The following is a 15,333-nucleotide window of genomic DNA, read 5'->3' on the forward strand; positions in this document are numbered from 1 at the left end:
GCAAAAAATTCAAAACAAGCGAGTTTTTATGTCTCTAGAGACGACTTTAAAGGGTTGGGAGGTAGATAAAATATTCTATTTGGTTTAAAAATGTGGCTAGAATTCGGTAGTGATTGGTAATTGATCGGTCATTGCTAAGAAGTAGAAAAATTCTCCCCATTGCTATTTACAGGAAAGGTGTCTATCTGTTTGCCCGTTGTTAAAACATTACTGTGACGTCATGTTTTGTCCACACTACTGAAGAATCCGCTTGATAAAGGTCAGGTCAGTTATAACATAGAATAGTGCTTATCACAATTTATCATTTATAATATATTCTTCATTATTGTTTAGAAAGGTCTCGTGCTATACTCTATAAGGCCTCAGTTGCAAGCAATACTCTAGTTTTAATGATGATTACATATATACCAGGAACATGCTAAGATTGATAATTGTTGTTTGTAATCTTAAAATGAATTTGCAAAAACATCAATTCATTTAAGATATATTTTGAAAAGTCCCTGACGTTCAGAAAAGGAGTTGAAATAGATAATGAACCTTAAATGATATTCTAAACGCTTACTGTACCAATGTTGGTGACATTTCTTTATATAACGTCTTTTATTTGAAAAACCTGACATCTTGATATCAGTCATTTGAATATACATTTTTGTAATTTGTATACAGTTTAAAGTGAATTGTTTAAATGTGTCTATTCTTGATGCCAGACCAGGAGTTGTTTATTTTGAAATGTTATGTACAATTTCTTTCAAATTTCTTTTACCAGTACCATTACTTTCATTCATAGATATACTAAAAATTAGCTAAAACAATAAATTACACAATATATTCAATATGAAAATAATTATGAAATATCATGATCAAAAATTTCTTATTGAATAAACTTTTATTTAGATTGTGACAATTGATATTTTGGATCCATTTTCACAACAGAAGTACACGTAGTTTAACTGTCTATAGTTGACCAGCATTTTTGAAAAATATGCATCACACTTAATTGAGATATGGATCCAATATATTGGAAAAAAATGTATTTATTACAATATATAACCATTCGATATACCTTTCCTCCAGGTTTGATTGAAACTGAGAAAAAGTATGCCAGAGACTTTTAACATTAATCTCACATTGTCCTTGCTGATTAATTTAAAATTTGTTTTATAAGTAAGTGTCTGTTGTTAAATGTATTTTATTTTCCAGAGCGAGAAGAATCAGTTCGAATAGATGTCATGTATCATGTATTAAGATACCTTTAAACATCTTGTTGAAAAACAATAAACGGCACATACTGTGAATTACTGTAATTGTACTGTTTTCTTTTTCCGGTTTTCGAGATTTGATGAAACCATGAATTTACTTCAAAAATATTAAAATTTAAATCTGAAGTTTCAGGAATGTACCTATCAAATACGAAGTTAAATCCTCACAGGATATATTGTATCCATCCATGAAAATTTTAAGAAAATTTGTGAAATATATATATACATTAAATGACTGCAATCTGTAATATATTTTAGGAAATATGAGATTTTATAACTATTACTAAGTTGAAAAATGGAGATAACGAGTAGTACTCAACACAATAGTCAAAAATCGGGAGCATTAGAGATTAGATTAGGTGACATTGAGGATTGATTATTCCTTTTGTCACACACGCAATGTGGTCCTTGTCATGATCGGGAAAAAATGTAATATGACATTATGATATAAAGAATTTATGAAAGTATCATTAAATTTTGTTTAGTGGTATAGGAGGAGTTGTGGATAAGAGATGGGCACCCTTCAATGTTATAGAAAAATGGTAGTGTCAATGTTTTGTTCTGGAAAACCCAAAATATGTGTTCGATCAAAAAGTAAAATTGGAGGTGCACAATGAAAAATTTTATCAAAGATTCTGTGAAAGTCTCATTCAGTTGTAAAACAACATAAATATTGTCAACGGACAGAAACTCTTTTTTATGTCGGGGTGTTATAAATATTGAAAGACAGGAGAGCTACAGTGCCAATTGTGTGTAAAAAAATGTTTTTTAACAAAATAATTTTGCAAATGCCACTCAAAATATTACTAAAAGGTAATTCTTGAATGAAAATTTAGATATGAGTTCATTCCAATAAAATTACAAATTAGCAGCTGTCAAAAACATCAGAGAGGGATATAATCAAAATATGCCAAAGAACTTCGAAATGATGACTTTATCGTGGGAAACTTGTTTGTCAATAATTTAACTCGTTTTAAAAATTGTATACGTAAAAGTCGTAAGATATATTCGTATAAGCTCGTAATGTTGGTATTTGGTAAAATCTTGAAAAGTTAAAAACTTTCCAAAAGTTACCATTACCGTCTTTTTCAAGTAAAATATTCAAGTATGAAAGAGATGTGTCAGACTCTGAGGTATCTTTTATCTCAAGCTCATCAAGATATATTGTATCGACGTAAGAATGGAAATTATCATTGTTAATTGACAATCCGTCGTCGTTATATCTACATGTAAATGTCGAGTTGTTCAAAGTCTATAGAAGGTATTTTCTTCTTTTCACGCTTAAGATATTGGACAAATTCTGCTTCATATGAATAAAAAACTAGGTCTGCTTCAATTTGCACCATGGGAATTCTGATAGAATTTTTTTAAAGACCTGGTCTCCAAAAACAACATAAATATTGTCAACCAGAAACTCTTTTTATGTCATCTTCGGAGTATTGTGTGTACAATCAGAATGTTTTTTAACAAAATAATTTTGCAAATGACCAATGAAAAGGTAGATAAATTTAGTATGAGTTCCATTTTAGCAGCTGTCAATGATATCAATATGCCAAGACTTCAAATTATCGTGGGAAATGGTTGTGTAAAAAGTTGAAAAGTCGTAAGTTCATAAGCTGTTGGTTTTGGTAAAATCTTTTCAACTTTCCAAAAGTTCCGAAAACTGTTTCTGCATAAATTTGAATATACAGTGTTTGTACTGTTAGAAATTTACAATGTCAATGAAAAAGTCTACATTATAATTTTGATATCCCTCTCCTTTTTTTTTTTTTTAGTTTTTTCAACCTCTTAAAATTACAATGTGTTATCATTGGCAGTTTTTAATTTTTTTTATTTTTAAATAAATATCTTTTTTTTTTAATCTAACATATGATTTTGAAGAATTTCTTCCGTTTTACAAAAGAACTTAGACTAAAACCAAAAACTTATGTTGATTATAAATTTTTGAAAATTAACCTTTTTGGAAATTGTTACCGTAGAAACATTCAAATTATATAATAAGAATAAAATCGCAAATCAATTTTGGTCTTAGGTGTAAGTTCTTTTATCAGCAGGGACCTTGATTACAAAAATGTCTAATAGATGCATATTGATTCATGCACTTTAATTATTTTGATAGAATTAACAATCGCAGCATAGATATATCGTGTTAATTACCTTATGAAGTTAAATTATTATTATTAAAAAGTTTTAACATAATTGCAGGATCAAATGTGAGAGCAATTTCAATTACATGCATGTATTACAATGTAATCTTATAATTGATGGAGGTGGAATACAAGAACCAACCGGTTCTTTGTTTACAATGAATGTTATAAGTATATAGAAATTACCTTTTCAGCCTTTAATTACAATCGTAATAATTATTGAACAATTTCATGTGTATTTTTTCAAAAAAAAATAGTTGAAATATTGAACATTATTTTCATAGACTCAAAATTAAAATGCACAGCCATGTAAATTTTTCACTCATATGGAGACGCAACAACTTGAATTTGGAGAGCTGCAAATTCTGTCCTATTCTTGCCACTCAGGGCCACCAGGCAGGGAGGGATCTTTTTCGTGCCAACAACTTCTGCGACTTGGGACCTCGGTTTTTTTACGGTCTCATCCGAAGGACCGGTCCACAGGTGCCACATTGGGATTCGAGCCCGCAAATTAATGATCAGCTCCTTGCTTTGCTACTCTGGAGCAGACGCTCTAACCACTGCGCCTCGTGGACGACTTTATTAATTAGCATATTGAAGATTATTGGCATATTGAAGTTTAAGGAAAAGACAGATTGTTTTAGCTGCATTTTCTTGAACAGTAAAACGTGGGGTCTAAAAGCATATGATCTGCAATATCCATAATTATTACATGTGTATAAATAATTATTTCCACAACAAAACGTTCCTTATAACCGTTGTATTTAATAGCATTCCCAGTCTGAAATGGAAACAACCGAAAAGTTTAGCTATGTAGACTGCTAATTTGGACGGTAAAGATAATTCGGTCCCATGTGCTTCCTGAAACAAAGGAATAGTTTGAAAACGAATTTTTGTACAGTTGAGGTAAGAATTGGAGAAAATAATCCAAAAATGAGCGCAACTTTTGTGTGCAAAAAATATTCATTTTTTTTCTATGGGTGACATTGTTCTCTGGTCATCCATCACAATTTTTCAGACAATAGAGCTACAGCTCTGCAGCTAGACAAGGAGCACACGGCGGGTTTGACCGGTCTGCAGGGAATGCGCACTCCTCCATGGCACCTGACCCCACCTCCAATGTTATGGAGGTCCGTGTTTGCTCTGCTCCTATTTTGTATTGTTTTATGGACTTTTGAGGTTGGATACTGTTCGCTATCTCCATATATTACATTGTTGAAATTCTTGTAATATTAACTTATCTTTTTATATTCTGGCACTTGGAATGTTTTAATATCTTTTGATTTGTCATGAACAAAATTAATTACCATATAAAATTTATTTTCGTTCTAAATGAAAGAAAAACACGTCATTTAGCATGCATTTGACTTAATGATACATATAAAATTGCTGCCATAGCAATGTCATTGTATCGACTGTAAAAATTAGAAAATGATGGTTTTAAAAGAGACTGTTGATATTTTTTTAGTTTCGATCATCAACTTGTTTGACAATAAATTACAAATGTACCTTGTTAGAAATTGTTCATACGTAAAGCATACTCTTGCGTATCGAATCAACTGAGAGATACAAACTCTATATGCAGGTGGTAAGGGTATATTGCAGCGAAGGTAAGGGAAGATGACGATTGAAAAGTTAAGTCATCACGATTATAATGAAGCTTGATAGTAAGATTTTCATTAACGTGCGTCTTTTCTATTAAAATATTCAAAGAATATGAAACTGATGTTTCAGACTTTGTGGATTCTATTATTTTAGCTGACTGGGATGTATCGTATCTACACTGATATGGATGGAAATAATTATATTAAAGCTGAACACAATTCGTAAAAAGAATGTGTCCGCCATTTTCGATCGGACTCTCGCTATTAATTTAACGAGTTGTATATAGCCTTAATAATACATCATCAATACAGTTGAAAGTCACGTCTAGTATTTTCTTCAACTCTTCTTCAACTCGACATTCAGATATATCTATGGCACGCCAAATTCACAAAAATGAGCAAATCATAGTTTCACAATTGATAAACTAGGTTTATCGGTCGTAAACTATAGTTTACGGACTGTAAACCATAGTTAACAACAACGTTAATCTATATTTTACATCTGTAAACTATAGTTAACGCGATAATCTATGTTTCACAATCGTAAACTATACTTAACACCGAAAACGTACTATCATTTGTGATTGCAAAACATAGATTATCTGATAAATACAGTTTCACGATTTGTAAACTATAGTTTACAAACCGTTAACTATAGTTAACGATCTGATAAATATAGTTTCACAATTTGTGAAACTATGATTAACAACTCTTAACTATAGTTTACGATTGTAAACTATAGTTTACAAACGTGAATCTATGTTTATCAACAAAATCTATTGTTAACGCTTTATTACAGACAGATAAACTTGGATTAACATTCGTAAACTATAGTTAACAACCGTTAAATATAGTTTTACAGATGAAAACTATACTTAACGAATCGTTAACTATAGTTTACGGTTTGTAAACTATAGTTTACAGTCGATAAACCTAGTTTATCAATTGTGAAACTATGATTATCTCATTTTTGTGGATTTGGCGTGCCATATACAAATGTATATATCGACGACGTATTGTCAATTAACAATGGTCATTTCCATTCCTACGTCGATACAATATATCCTGGTGAGCTTGAGATAAAAGATACTACAGTTTCTGACACATCTGTTTCATACACGGATATTTTACATGAAAAAGACGTTAATGGTAATCTAACAACCAAGCTTTATGATAAACATGATGACTTTAACTTTTCTATCGTCAAATTCCCTTACTTATGCAGCAATATACCTTCATCACCTGCATACGGTGTGTATATATCTCAGTTGATTCGATACACAAGAACATGCTCTACGTATGAACAATTTCTAAAACGAGGTAACTTATTGACAAGCAAGTTGATGAAACAAGAATATCAGCAGTCTCTTTTAAAGACATCATTTTGTAAGTTCTATGGTCGATACAATGACTTTGTCATCAAATACAATTTATCATTCAGTCAAATGACGTTTTTCCTTACTAATTGTTAGCCCATTATTTATACACTGAATTGACGACGGATTTTTCCTTTATTTCCCGATCATCATGACAAGTAGCACACGATGAGTGTGACCGGTCAGCAGAGGATGCTCACTCCTCCGTAGCACCTGGTCCCACCTCTGATGTTTCGGAGGTCCGTGTTTGCTCTAGATCTGCTCCTATTTTGTATTGTTTTGCGGACTTTGAAATTGAATTCTGTACATCTCCATATCCTTCTTCTACTCACATCATGTATAAAATTTGAATAACTTCTGCTTCGTATAAATAGAAAAAAAGGACTGTTAATAACAGGGATCAATTGGTACTCATTAGAATTCTAACAGAAAACCTGTGGCCCTTTTCACAAAAAATCTTACGACTAAGACTAAAATTTCACCACACAGTAATTTTTTCCAATAAAGATATTTTTTTCAAATTAATTAATTACAATTTAATAATAGAATACTAATAATCAATGTACATAGAATTCCTGTCTATAATTAAGGTAGGATTCTTCTCTAGTTTCTGAGTAGATGAAATATTCAAAGTATATTTGCTTATATGTCTTATATATTTAGGTGTAAGAGATTTAAAAGACCATATTTTTCTTTCCTCGTCACAATTGTACAACTTTAAATAGAAATGGTAAACTGCATTTGAAAAATAACAGGGTCTATATTTTTGGCGGAATGGTGGCGTATGAAAATATCTTCTTTTCTGTCTCTCAAAATTGTTATAGAACATTGAATTTAGTTATAATTTTTACGCAATCATTTTTACGCAATCAAAGACGAGACGAAATTTTCAAGTGTAAATTAAATTAATAATAAGAGGCTAAATTTTCAAAATATATCAAATAAATAAGATTTTGCAGGCACGTAGCATCGTTTTTGAAAGTGGGGGGGGGGGGGCAACCAGAGAAATTTTGTTTTCACTTACCTGAAAAAGTTGACAAGCAAAAAAAAAAAAAAAAACAAAAAAAACAAAAAAAAAAAAAAAAAAAAAAAACCGGAAAAAAAAAAAAAAAAATCCACGGAAGTGGCCAACTTTTTTTTTAAAGCCAAGTTACATTCTATTCCAATTTTTGGAGACATTTCTTTGATAACACTATACTATGGTCGAAAAGTATAACACTATACTATGGTCGAAAAGTGGGGGGGCCAACTATCCGTTCAATGAACATTTCCTATAGCGAAGGTAATGGGGGGGGGGGCCCCCCCCCCCCCCCCCCCCCCCCCCCTGTTGCTACGTCCCTGTTTTGCACACATACTAGAACTATGTTGGCTTTCATATGGGGGGGTAAAAAGTGTTATTTCTCTCTTAGTAAACGATCAAAACTTTTGCCAACTTTTTTTTAAAGCCAAGTTACTTTTTATTCCAATTTTTGGAGACATTTCTTTGATAACACTATACTATGGTCGAAAAGTGGGGGGGGGGGGGGCAACTATCCGTTCAATTAATGAACATTTCCTATAGTGAAGGTAATGTTGGGAAAAAAAGTGGGGGGCCAGGCCCCCCCTGTTGCTACGTCCCTGTTTTGCACACATACTAGAACTATGTTGGCTTTCATATGCTTCAAATCTAAGTACAGATTTGAGCCAAAAATCCGTAAAAAGTGTTATTTCTCTCTTAGTAAACGATCAAAACTTTTAGCTTTTGTATCAATTTGTACCTTTATGTGACAACTTTACTATATGTGAAAATGAGAAAAAGTTAAATATGGGAAGCATATAAAAATAACTAATATATCCTAAAAATTTAAGAAAATTAGAGGAAATTCGGATTAGCAAATATCCATTTTATTTGAATTATCTATGTCAATTTGGTAATATCATCTTATAGGCCCTATATGGTTGTATCTTTTTATGCAAAAAGAAAAACATTCAATCTTTTGAATTACAAGTAAGGATCGCATGATTGGAAACAGTAATTTCTTATTCTTTATGTCCAGGAAAAAGGTCATGACCTTGACCTGACCTTGCCTCTAATATTAAACGGTCAAATTTGATCTCACTGATACCATCACTTAGTGATAATGTCCTCTTGATTCTGTGAAAATTTCATTAATGTTTAAATACAAGAAATGTGAGAAGAATCCTACCTTAAGCTAGTTTCATGATAGTATCAAAATATCAAATTTTCAGCACACATTTGTTAACTCAACCTATTTCTTTCTTCGTTATACCACACTGCTAAATGAATGTGAAAATAATAACAAACTAAATGAGATTTCATTGCGAGCAACGAGTAGGTCTTCCGTCTGATTTTTCGATGAGATATGACTTTGACTATGATCTTTGTTAAAACATTAATGATATCAAGCTTTCTCTCTTTTGAATAAAGTCTTTTAATTTAAATAATATTATCAAAGAGTTATTGATTTTTAAAAGTCTTAAAAGCCTTTTTGTCCCTCTGGACCCCTTATTTGAGGGGTAAGTAACTTTTTCTTCCATTTCAAATGACAAGGCTCATGAATTTAAAGATTTTTGTTCAGAAACTATTTAGAAATTTCTTACCGTTTTCGAGCTAGAATATATAGGAATATTCTAGAAATATATAGGGACCAGCCCTACAAGCCCTTAATGGGTTATTCTTGTAAATATTGAATGGTTGTTTATTGTTTAGAATGCGATTCTTTTATTCAGTACTGCTTATCGAAATATTTCTCCCTTTGGAGGTATAAAGAATCAAAGATTTAGCATTTTGGTCCCTTTTTACGTAACATATAATCATGATTTTACAATATACATGTATCAATACAGATTGTTAAGATAACCATTTTTGCTTCAGAAATGTATAACAAAATCTTGATAGTTAAAGAGTTACAGATTAAAACGTTTTGGCCCCTCTAGGGCCCTTATTTGAGGGGGTCAGCTCCTTTGTCGTCATATCAAATGATAAGGCTAGTGATTTTAAAGACTTTTTGTTCAACAACTACTAAAACATGTATTCAGAATATTTTCTCTTCATTTTTCAGCTATGCAGAATAGAAATATAATGGGGCCAGCCCTTCGAGACCTTCATGGGGTCGTTTTGCAAAAACTGAATAGTTGTTGGAAACAGAAGACCTCAATATACCATAATTGATTAGACTTTTAAAATTCCAGATTTTCATTTACGTAAGCTACAGATTCCAGTCCGATAATGCACTAGATTTCCAACTCATGAATGGAAACATCCTATTTTCTTCAATTACTGTTAATAGATTTCCACTTCTTGTAATGTCTTACAAACTGTTCAAAAATTGTATACTTTTATTTCAATTTCAAATCAATGAACTAAATATATTCTAATAATTTACAACTGTTTAAATACTTATCTTATTCTAACATCGTTTACATCTTTTTTTTTAATTGAATGCTGGTTCTTTCGGTGCCAATCATTGCTCTTACAGTCAATTTTTGAAACATATTTCTTGATTCTTTAAAAAAATATTTTCCATAACTGTCCAATAAGCAATACTAAGGAGTCCAAGGTTTTCAAAATATGACAATTGCATTTAATGCATATTTAATTTTTACTGAATTTTTACTTTCTACTAGTAAATTAAAAAACTTCATTTCAAAGTTTATGCCACTTTAACCAAAGTCAAGCACACAATCTGCAACATTTAATTGATTTTTACATATCAAAAAAATATCCTGAATCTGATTTTAATTACAAAAATTTTGATACACATTACACACTAAGTATATTTAGGAGCACTCAGTTTGATAAAAATGTCATTGTCCAAAAACTTTATGGACAATCCTTTTAAATATGTGAAACACAACTAAACATGTCCATTTCTAAATAAAGTAATTAAAACTTGTCAACATTCAACTCAAGATTTATTCTGTAGCATTACTTTTTTTTTCTTTTAAACAAATAAATTTATCAGAAATGGTTCCATAATTTTGCAAATTCTAATGCAACCATTGTAACGGTTTCATTACACGAAATATATTTTTAATGTTCTATACAGTTCTGTACAGTGTGTAAATGTTATTAAATTGAAACTTGGTTCAAATATAAATAAATAGAATTTTGTACAAGGCATGCTTTACTGAATATAAAAGGTCCAGTCATGCTTTATTTCAGTACAATCAGCATAGGTTAGATGTTTTCCACTGTCGCATTATCCCTTTCACAGAAATCAGCTGACGTTATATAAAGTCATCATCATAAAAGTCATTATATTCGCCAGTAGAAGCAGCTGCCAGGTCACCAAAGTCATTGTCACGTTCCGCTTTTATCACAATTTTCTTCTTGTTTTTCTTCTTTTTGTCCTGCTCCTGTAAATGATAAATTGGTTGATTAAGACATTTCATACAATTACGTAACTGTAGTGTATAATTTTTAATTTTTGAAAGCAAATTCTAACATTTTTTTAAAAACAAAACTTAAGTATTTTCTACTGTGAAAAAATTATGTACGTTCAGCTAATATATTAAAATGTTGATTCTTTTTTTTGTCAGAGTAAAAAATCAAAATATGGCTATATTTGTGGCAAATTTAAATTCTCTTTGAAATAGAAATTCATGAGATATAAAATTCTATCACATGCTTCTAGTAAAAAAAAGTTTGAAAGATATGCCATTTTTGGTCTTGAAAATATGGTACAAGTGCTCCTACATTTTTTAATCATTATGTTGAATAAATTAAATTCAAGATACATAAAAAACAGCAAAAGCCTAACTTTTCATAAACCAGTGAGAAGAATGGCCATACCTTTTGTTGTCTCTGCTTTTCGTGAAATACTGTGTTTAGAGTTGCACCAAGTTTTTTCACGTCGTCACATTCTACTGCAAGTAAAATCATACAGAAATATTAGTTTTACTTTTATAATGGCTGGGGAAAAAATGTTGCACAAATTCAAGTGGCCTATCAATTTCATTTCTTAGAAGGAATGGTTTTGATGATATTATTACTTACATGAAACAACTAAATCTGTGAATAATTTTTCTAAAAATGGAACATAATATTTGGATTTCTGAAACAAAAATGAGAAAATAGCATTTAAAAATAGTGGTTAAAAATATATCAATAAGTGAAAAAAAAATTTAAGATATTTTGATATACATGTACAAGTGATCATACTTCAAAAAATGAGATTTTTGTTTTTAATGCATCCTCAAACTTGTTGTATTCTTCTTCCGTTTCTGGGTACATTGTGTCGATTCCTGTTATTTCAACTCCTGCAGAAAAACAAACACATTAGATGCCAGAAAGTTTCAAAAAAGATAATAAAAATTAATATGTCATATTTTATGTTAACATTAAACTGTTATCATTAGAACCCCATCCTAGTATTAGTAAAAACTATCTCCCTAACAATAAGAATTGATGCTTTCTTTCAAACAATAGTTGAAAAAAAAAAGAGCAGACAAGTTTTTACCGAAAGCCTCTTTGGCAAGTTTTAAATCAGCCTCTTTCTGGATTTTTTCCCTGCGTAATTTTTCTGCCAATTCTTCTTCAGCTGTTAATGGTGTGCTCTGTTTCTTCTCTTCTTCCTAAGAAATAGTAATTAGGCCATGCAAAATTAATTCCTTGGTTCTCAGGCCTTTTTTCAAGAAATATGACGAGGGAAGGAGGCATTTTTTTTTTTACTTTTTATTGCCCCAATAACATGATGAGGCAGCTTTTTACATTGTACAAAACCTCAAAAAATGATGAGGGAGGTGATTTGTTTTTATTTTATTGATTTAGCAATAAAAAGGGTCAATGAGGCACCCTTGGAAGAGATGAGGGAGGGCTTGAGAACCAAGAAATTAATTTTTTTGGCCTTACAGTGTGTTAAATAGATTGAGTCAAGGTTTCTTCTACTTTTGCTCATTTGGACATTCAAGTAAGCTTGGTGTCTTCAATACATGCACACTTCCATTTATCAAAAGATTATATGACTTTACAAAAATATGGTTTGAAAAATACATCTTGAATTTCAATATATCAGCAAGCTATGAAGAGTGACATATGGTCAAATTTCAGGATTTCACTTATGCTGTTCTGTTAGGAAAATTGAGTCTACATCCTTCCTTAAAAAACAATACAATCTCTAGGACCTCTGGAATCACATGATACATAACTATTTCTGGATAAACACCACTGACCTCAGATGCTGCCTTTGCAGCTTGTTTTTCTGCTATTCTCTCTGCCAGTGGTTTCTTTTTCTTTCTTTGGAAAGGTTTGGAGTCTGAATCTACAGGTGATAAAATTTAAATGACACTACAGAGTATAGAATACATCTAATGTCATTTGTTAAAATTAACTTTTTATGCAAAACAAAAACCTCATTTAATGAATTACGGATATAGCGAAGTATAGGTCCCAGTGACTTCATTAAAACCGAGTTATACTGTACCTGTATTAATTGATTGATTGTATGTTGTTTTACACCATGTTTGAGAATTTTTCACTATTATACAGACATCACTATAAACCAGTATACATATAATCAAAAGTTAGGCCATAGATAAGATTCATACCAGCATTTTCTTCTTTCTTTTCTTCATCCTCTTCATCTTCCCAACTTTCCTAAAACAAATTGTTTTCAAATTAAAAAAAAGAAAAGCTGGAGACCAATACCTTGAGGTTAAAATTTCGGAAGATTCTCACGTGTGGATACCGAAAGGTATTCAATAGGGTCTGTAACTAAAGTATAAACTAACAAGAGGCCCATGGGCCACATCGCTCACCTGAGCACTAAAGGTAGGAAAAAAGTAGAAAATGGCTTCTTATTGTAAAGTTTAAATCCAAAAGTAGTCCCATGACCAATCATGGATTTGTTATTTTTAGAAAATGATTTTTAAAGAATTTTCTTATATATAACTTTAAAAACTTTGGTCGGCCATTTTGGCCCCGCCCTACCCCTGGGGGTCATGATTTGAACAAATTTGAATCTACACTACTTGAGCATGCTTCCATATAAATATGATGAATTATGGCTTTGTCATTCTTGAGAAGAAGATTTTTAAAGAATTTTCCTATATATTTCTATGTAAAAATCTGGTCGGCCATTTTGGCCCCACCCTACCCCCGGGGGTCATGATTTGAACAAACTTGAATCTACACTACCTGAGTATGCTTCCATATAAATATGATGAATTATGGCTTTGTCATTCTTGAGAAGAAGATTTTTAAAGAATTTTCCTATATATTTCTATGTAAAACTTTGGTCGGCCATTTTGGCCCCGCCCTACCCCCGGGGGTCATGATTTGAACAAACTTGAATCTACACTACCTGAGGATGTTTCCCCATAAGTTTCATCTTTCCTGGCACAGTGGTTCTTGAGAAGATGATTTTTAAAATATGCCACCAAATTTTCATTAATTCCAAATTATCTCCCCTTGAATGAGGGCATGGCCCTTCATTTAAATAAACTTGAATCCCCTTCACCCAAAGATACTTTGTGGCAAGTTTGGTTGAAATTGGCCCAGCGGTTCTTGAGTAGAAGTCGAAAATGTGAAAAGTTTACAGACAGACGGACGCCGGACAAAATGTGATCAGAAAAGCTCACTTGAGCTTTCAGCTCAGGTGAGCTAAAAAGTATAAAACAGATCACCAACACTTAGTGAGAATGCAGCAGTAAATTTATTTTGTTGACTGGTTTCTACCTGTGACTGTCGTCATCAGAACAATCTGGCATGTTTTCAAATTAGTAGAATAATATGTTTTACGGTGTGACCGTTGAGGCGAGCGCAGTTACGTACTATCATAAACCTACACATGTACTGCCTATCATTCAAGAAAAAGAAAGAAAAAAGAAAACAATAAAGAGAAATCACTTCCAAAGCATCGGGATCGAGATTCCGAACTTCTCGGAAGTTTCCGAGAAAATCAGAAATACCCGAACCGTTAAAGTGACGAAAGTATGACGTCAGATAAAAAGTACAGTTGACTTAGGACGAAACGATATTTTTATGGCATGGAGATTGCATTAAATTGTTGTTCGTAATTTTTTTTCAAGTAATTTGTTGCTATATAAGCCACCATGTTGCTATGCAGCGCAAAGGATTATTGGGAGTTTGGAATATTTTCACACGGTGAGATAAAAATTTCTTGGAACAATGTGCAGATTTCAACCCGAATTTCCTCCGTTCGTACACGTTAGTCTATTGAGCTCGTTACGCGAGCGGCGCTTTGCGCCGCCTCGCTGCGCTCGCTATTATTTTTAATGCTTGTCAGTAGTTAATAGTAATTTACATGAAATAAATCCTTTTGTAGACATGGCGGGTGTAAGCAGTTGGCAGGTGATGCTCACTCCTCCGTGACATCTGATCCTACCTATGATGTTTTAGAGGCCCGTGTTTGCTCCACTCTTATTTTGTATAGTAAAATGAACTTTTAAGCTCGAATACAGTTATACTGTTCGTTATCTCCACGTTTCACATGACACAGTTGATGAACAGCTGTCAGGACTGTTTTAATGTTCTTTCATAAATAACAAAACCATTACGAAAAATCACATTCTAACATTATACTCACCTAAATGACATTTCTTGTTAAAAACTTTATCAGTATGTATTGAAGATGGATTGAATTCCTACGGAAAAGTAAAAATTTTTCACAACGTAAATAACAGGCACTACCTTGACGTCATCTTCATCCTCGCCTTCCCACCGATCTGACGGTTTATTGCCAAAATCTCCTGGCTCAAAATCATCTGCATCTGAAAATGAAAATAATCAGTTATTGTTTCTTATTCATATACACACCAATCACATAAAATAAGAGTTTTAAAATGCCACATGATGTACCCCAGGCGTCCGACATCTTGGATGAGTAAAATCTCGCGCCAACGAGAAAGCTGTTCTTCAATCTAATTTATTTTTTTTAAAGAAATATTCCAGACATTGTATTTATTGAATTTTATAATTTATATA

The 15,333-nt window shown here is 31.9% G+C and overlaps 1 protein-coding gene across 1 annotated transcript; it reads right to left on the minus strand.

Annotated features, from left to right (window-relative positions):
* Positions 1-9,707: 9,707 nt before the first annotated feature.
* On the minus strand, positions 9,708-15,253 carry LOC134273137 (eukaryotic translation initiation factor 3 subunit J-A-like). The gene is made up of 9 exons (XM_062755317.1): positions 15,208-15,253; positions 15,040-15,119; positions 12,936-12,984; positions 12,561-12,649; positions 11,849-11,963; positions 11,551-11,648; positions 11,386-11,443; positions 11,182-11,255; positions 9,708-10,745 (listed from the first exon to the last, which is right to left on the minus strand). Exons 1-9 carry the CDS (start codon positions 15,221-15,223, stop codon positions 10,617-10,619), a joined length of 708 nt encoding a protein of 235 aa, XP_062611301.1. The 5' UTR covers positions 15,224-15,253; the 3' UTR covers positions 9,708-10,616.
* Positions 15,254-15,333: the final 80 nt, after the last annotated feature.

Source organism: Saccostrea cucullata, unplaced genomic scaffold, assembly GCF_032062105.1.
Source record: "Saccostrea cucullata isolate Sc308-1 unplaced genomic scaffold, CSIRO_AGI_Scuc_v1 ctg668, whole genome shotgun sequence".
In the NCBI taxonomy this organism is placed as follows: Eukaryota; Metazoa; Mollusca; class Bivalvia; order Ostreida; family Ostreidae; genus Saccostrea; species Saccostrea cuccullata.

Coding starts and splice junctions, on each gene's coding strand:
- LOC134273137 (XM_062755317.1), bottom strand. Junction 11,444..11,550: donor CAAAAATCTCATTTTTTGAA/GTATGATCACTT, acceptor TTTTTGTTTCAG/AAATCCAAATATTATGTTCC. Junction 10,746..11,181: donor AAAAGCAGAGACAACAAAAG/GTATGGCCATTC, acceptor TATCATTTACAG/GAGCAGGACAAAAAGAAGAA.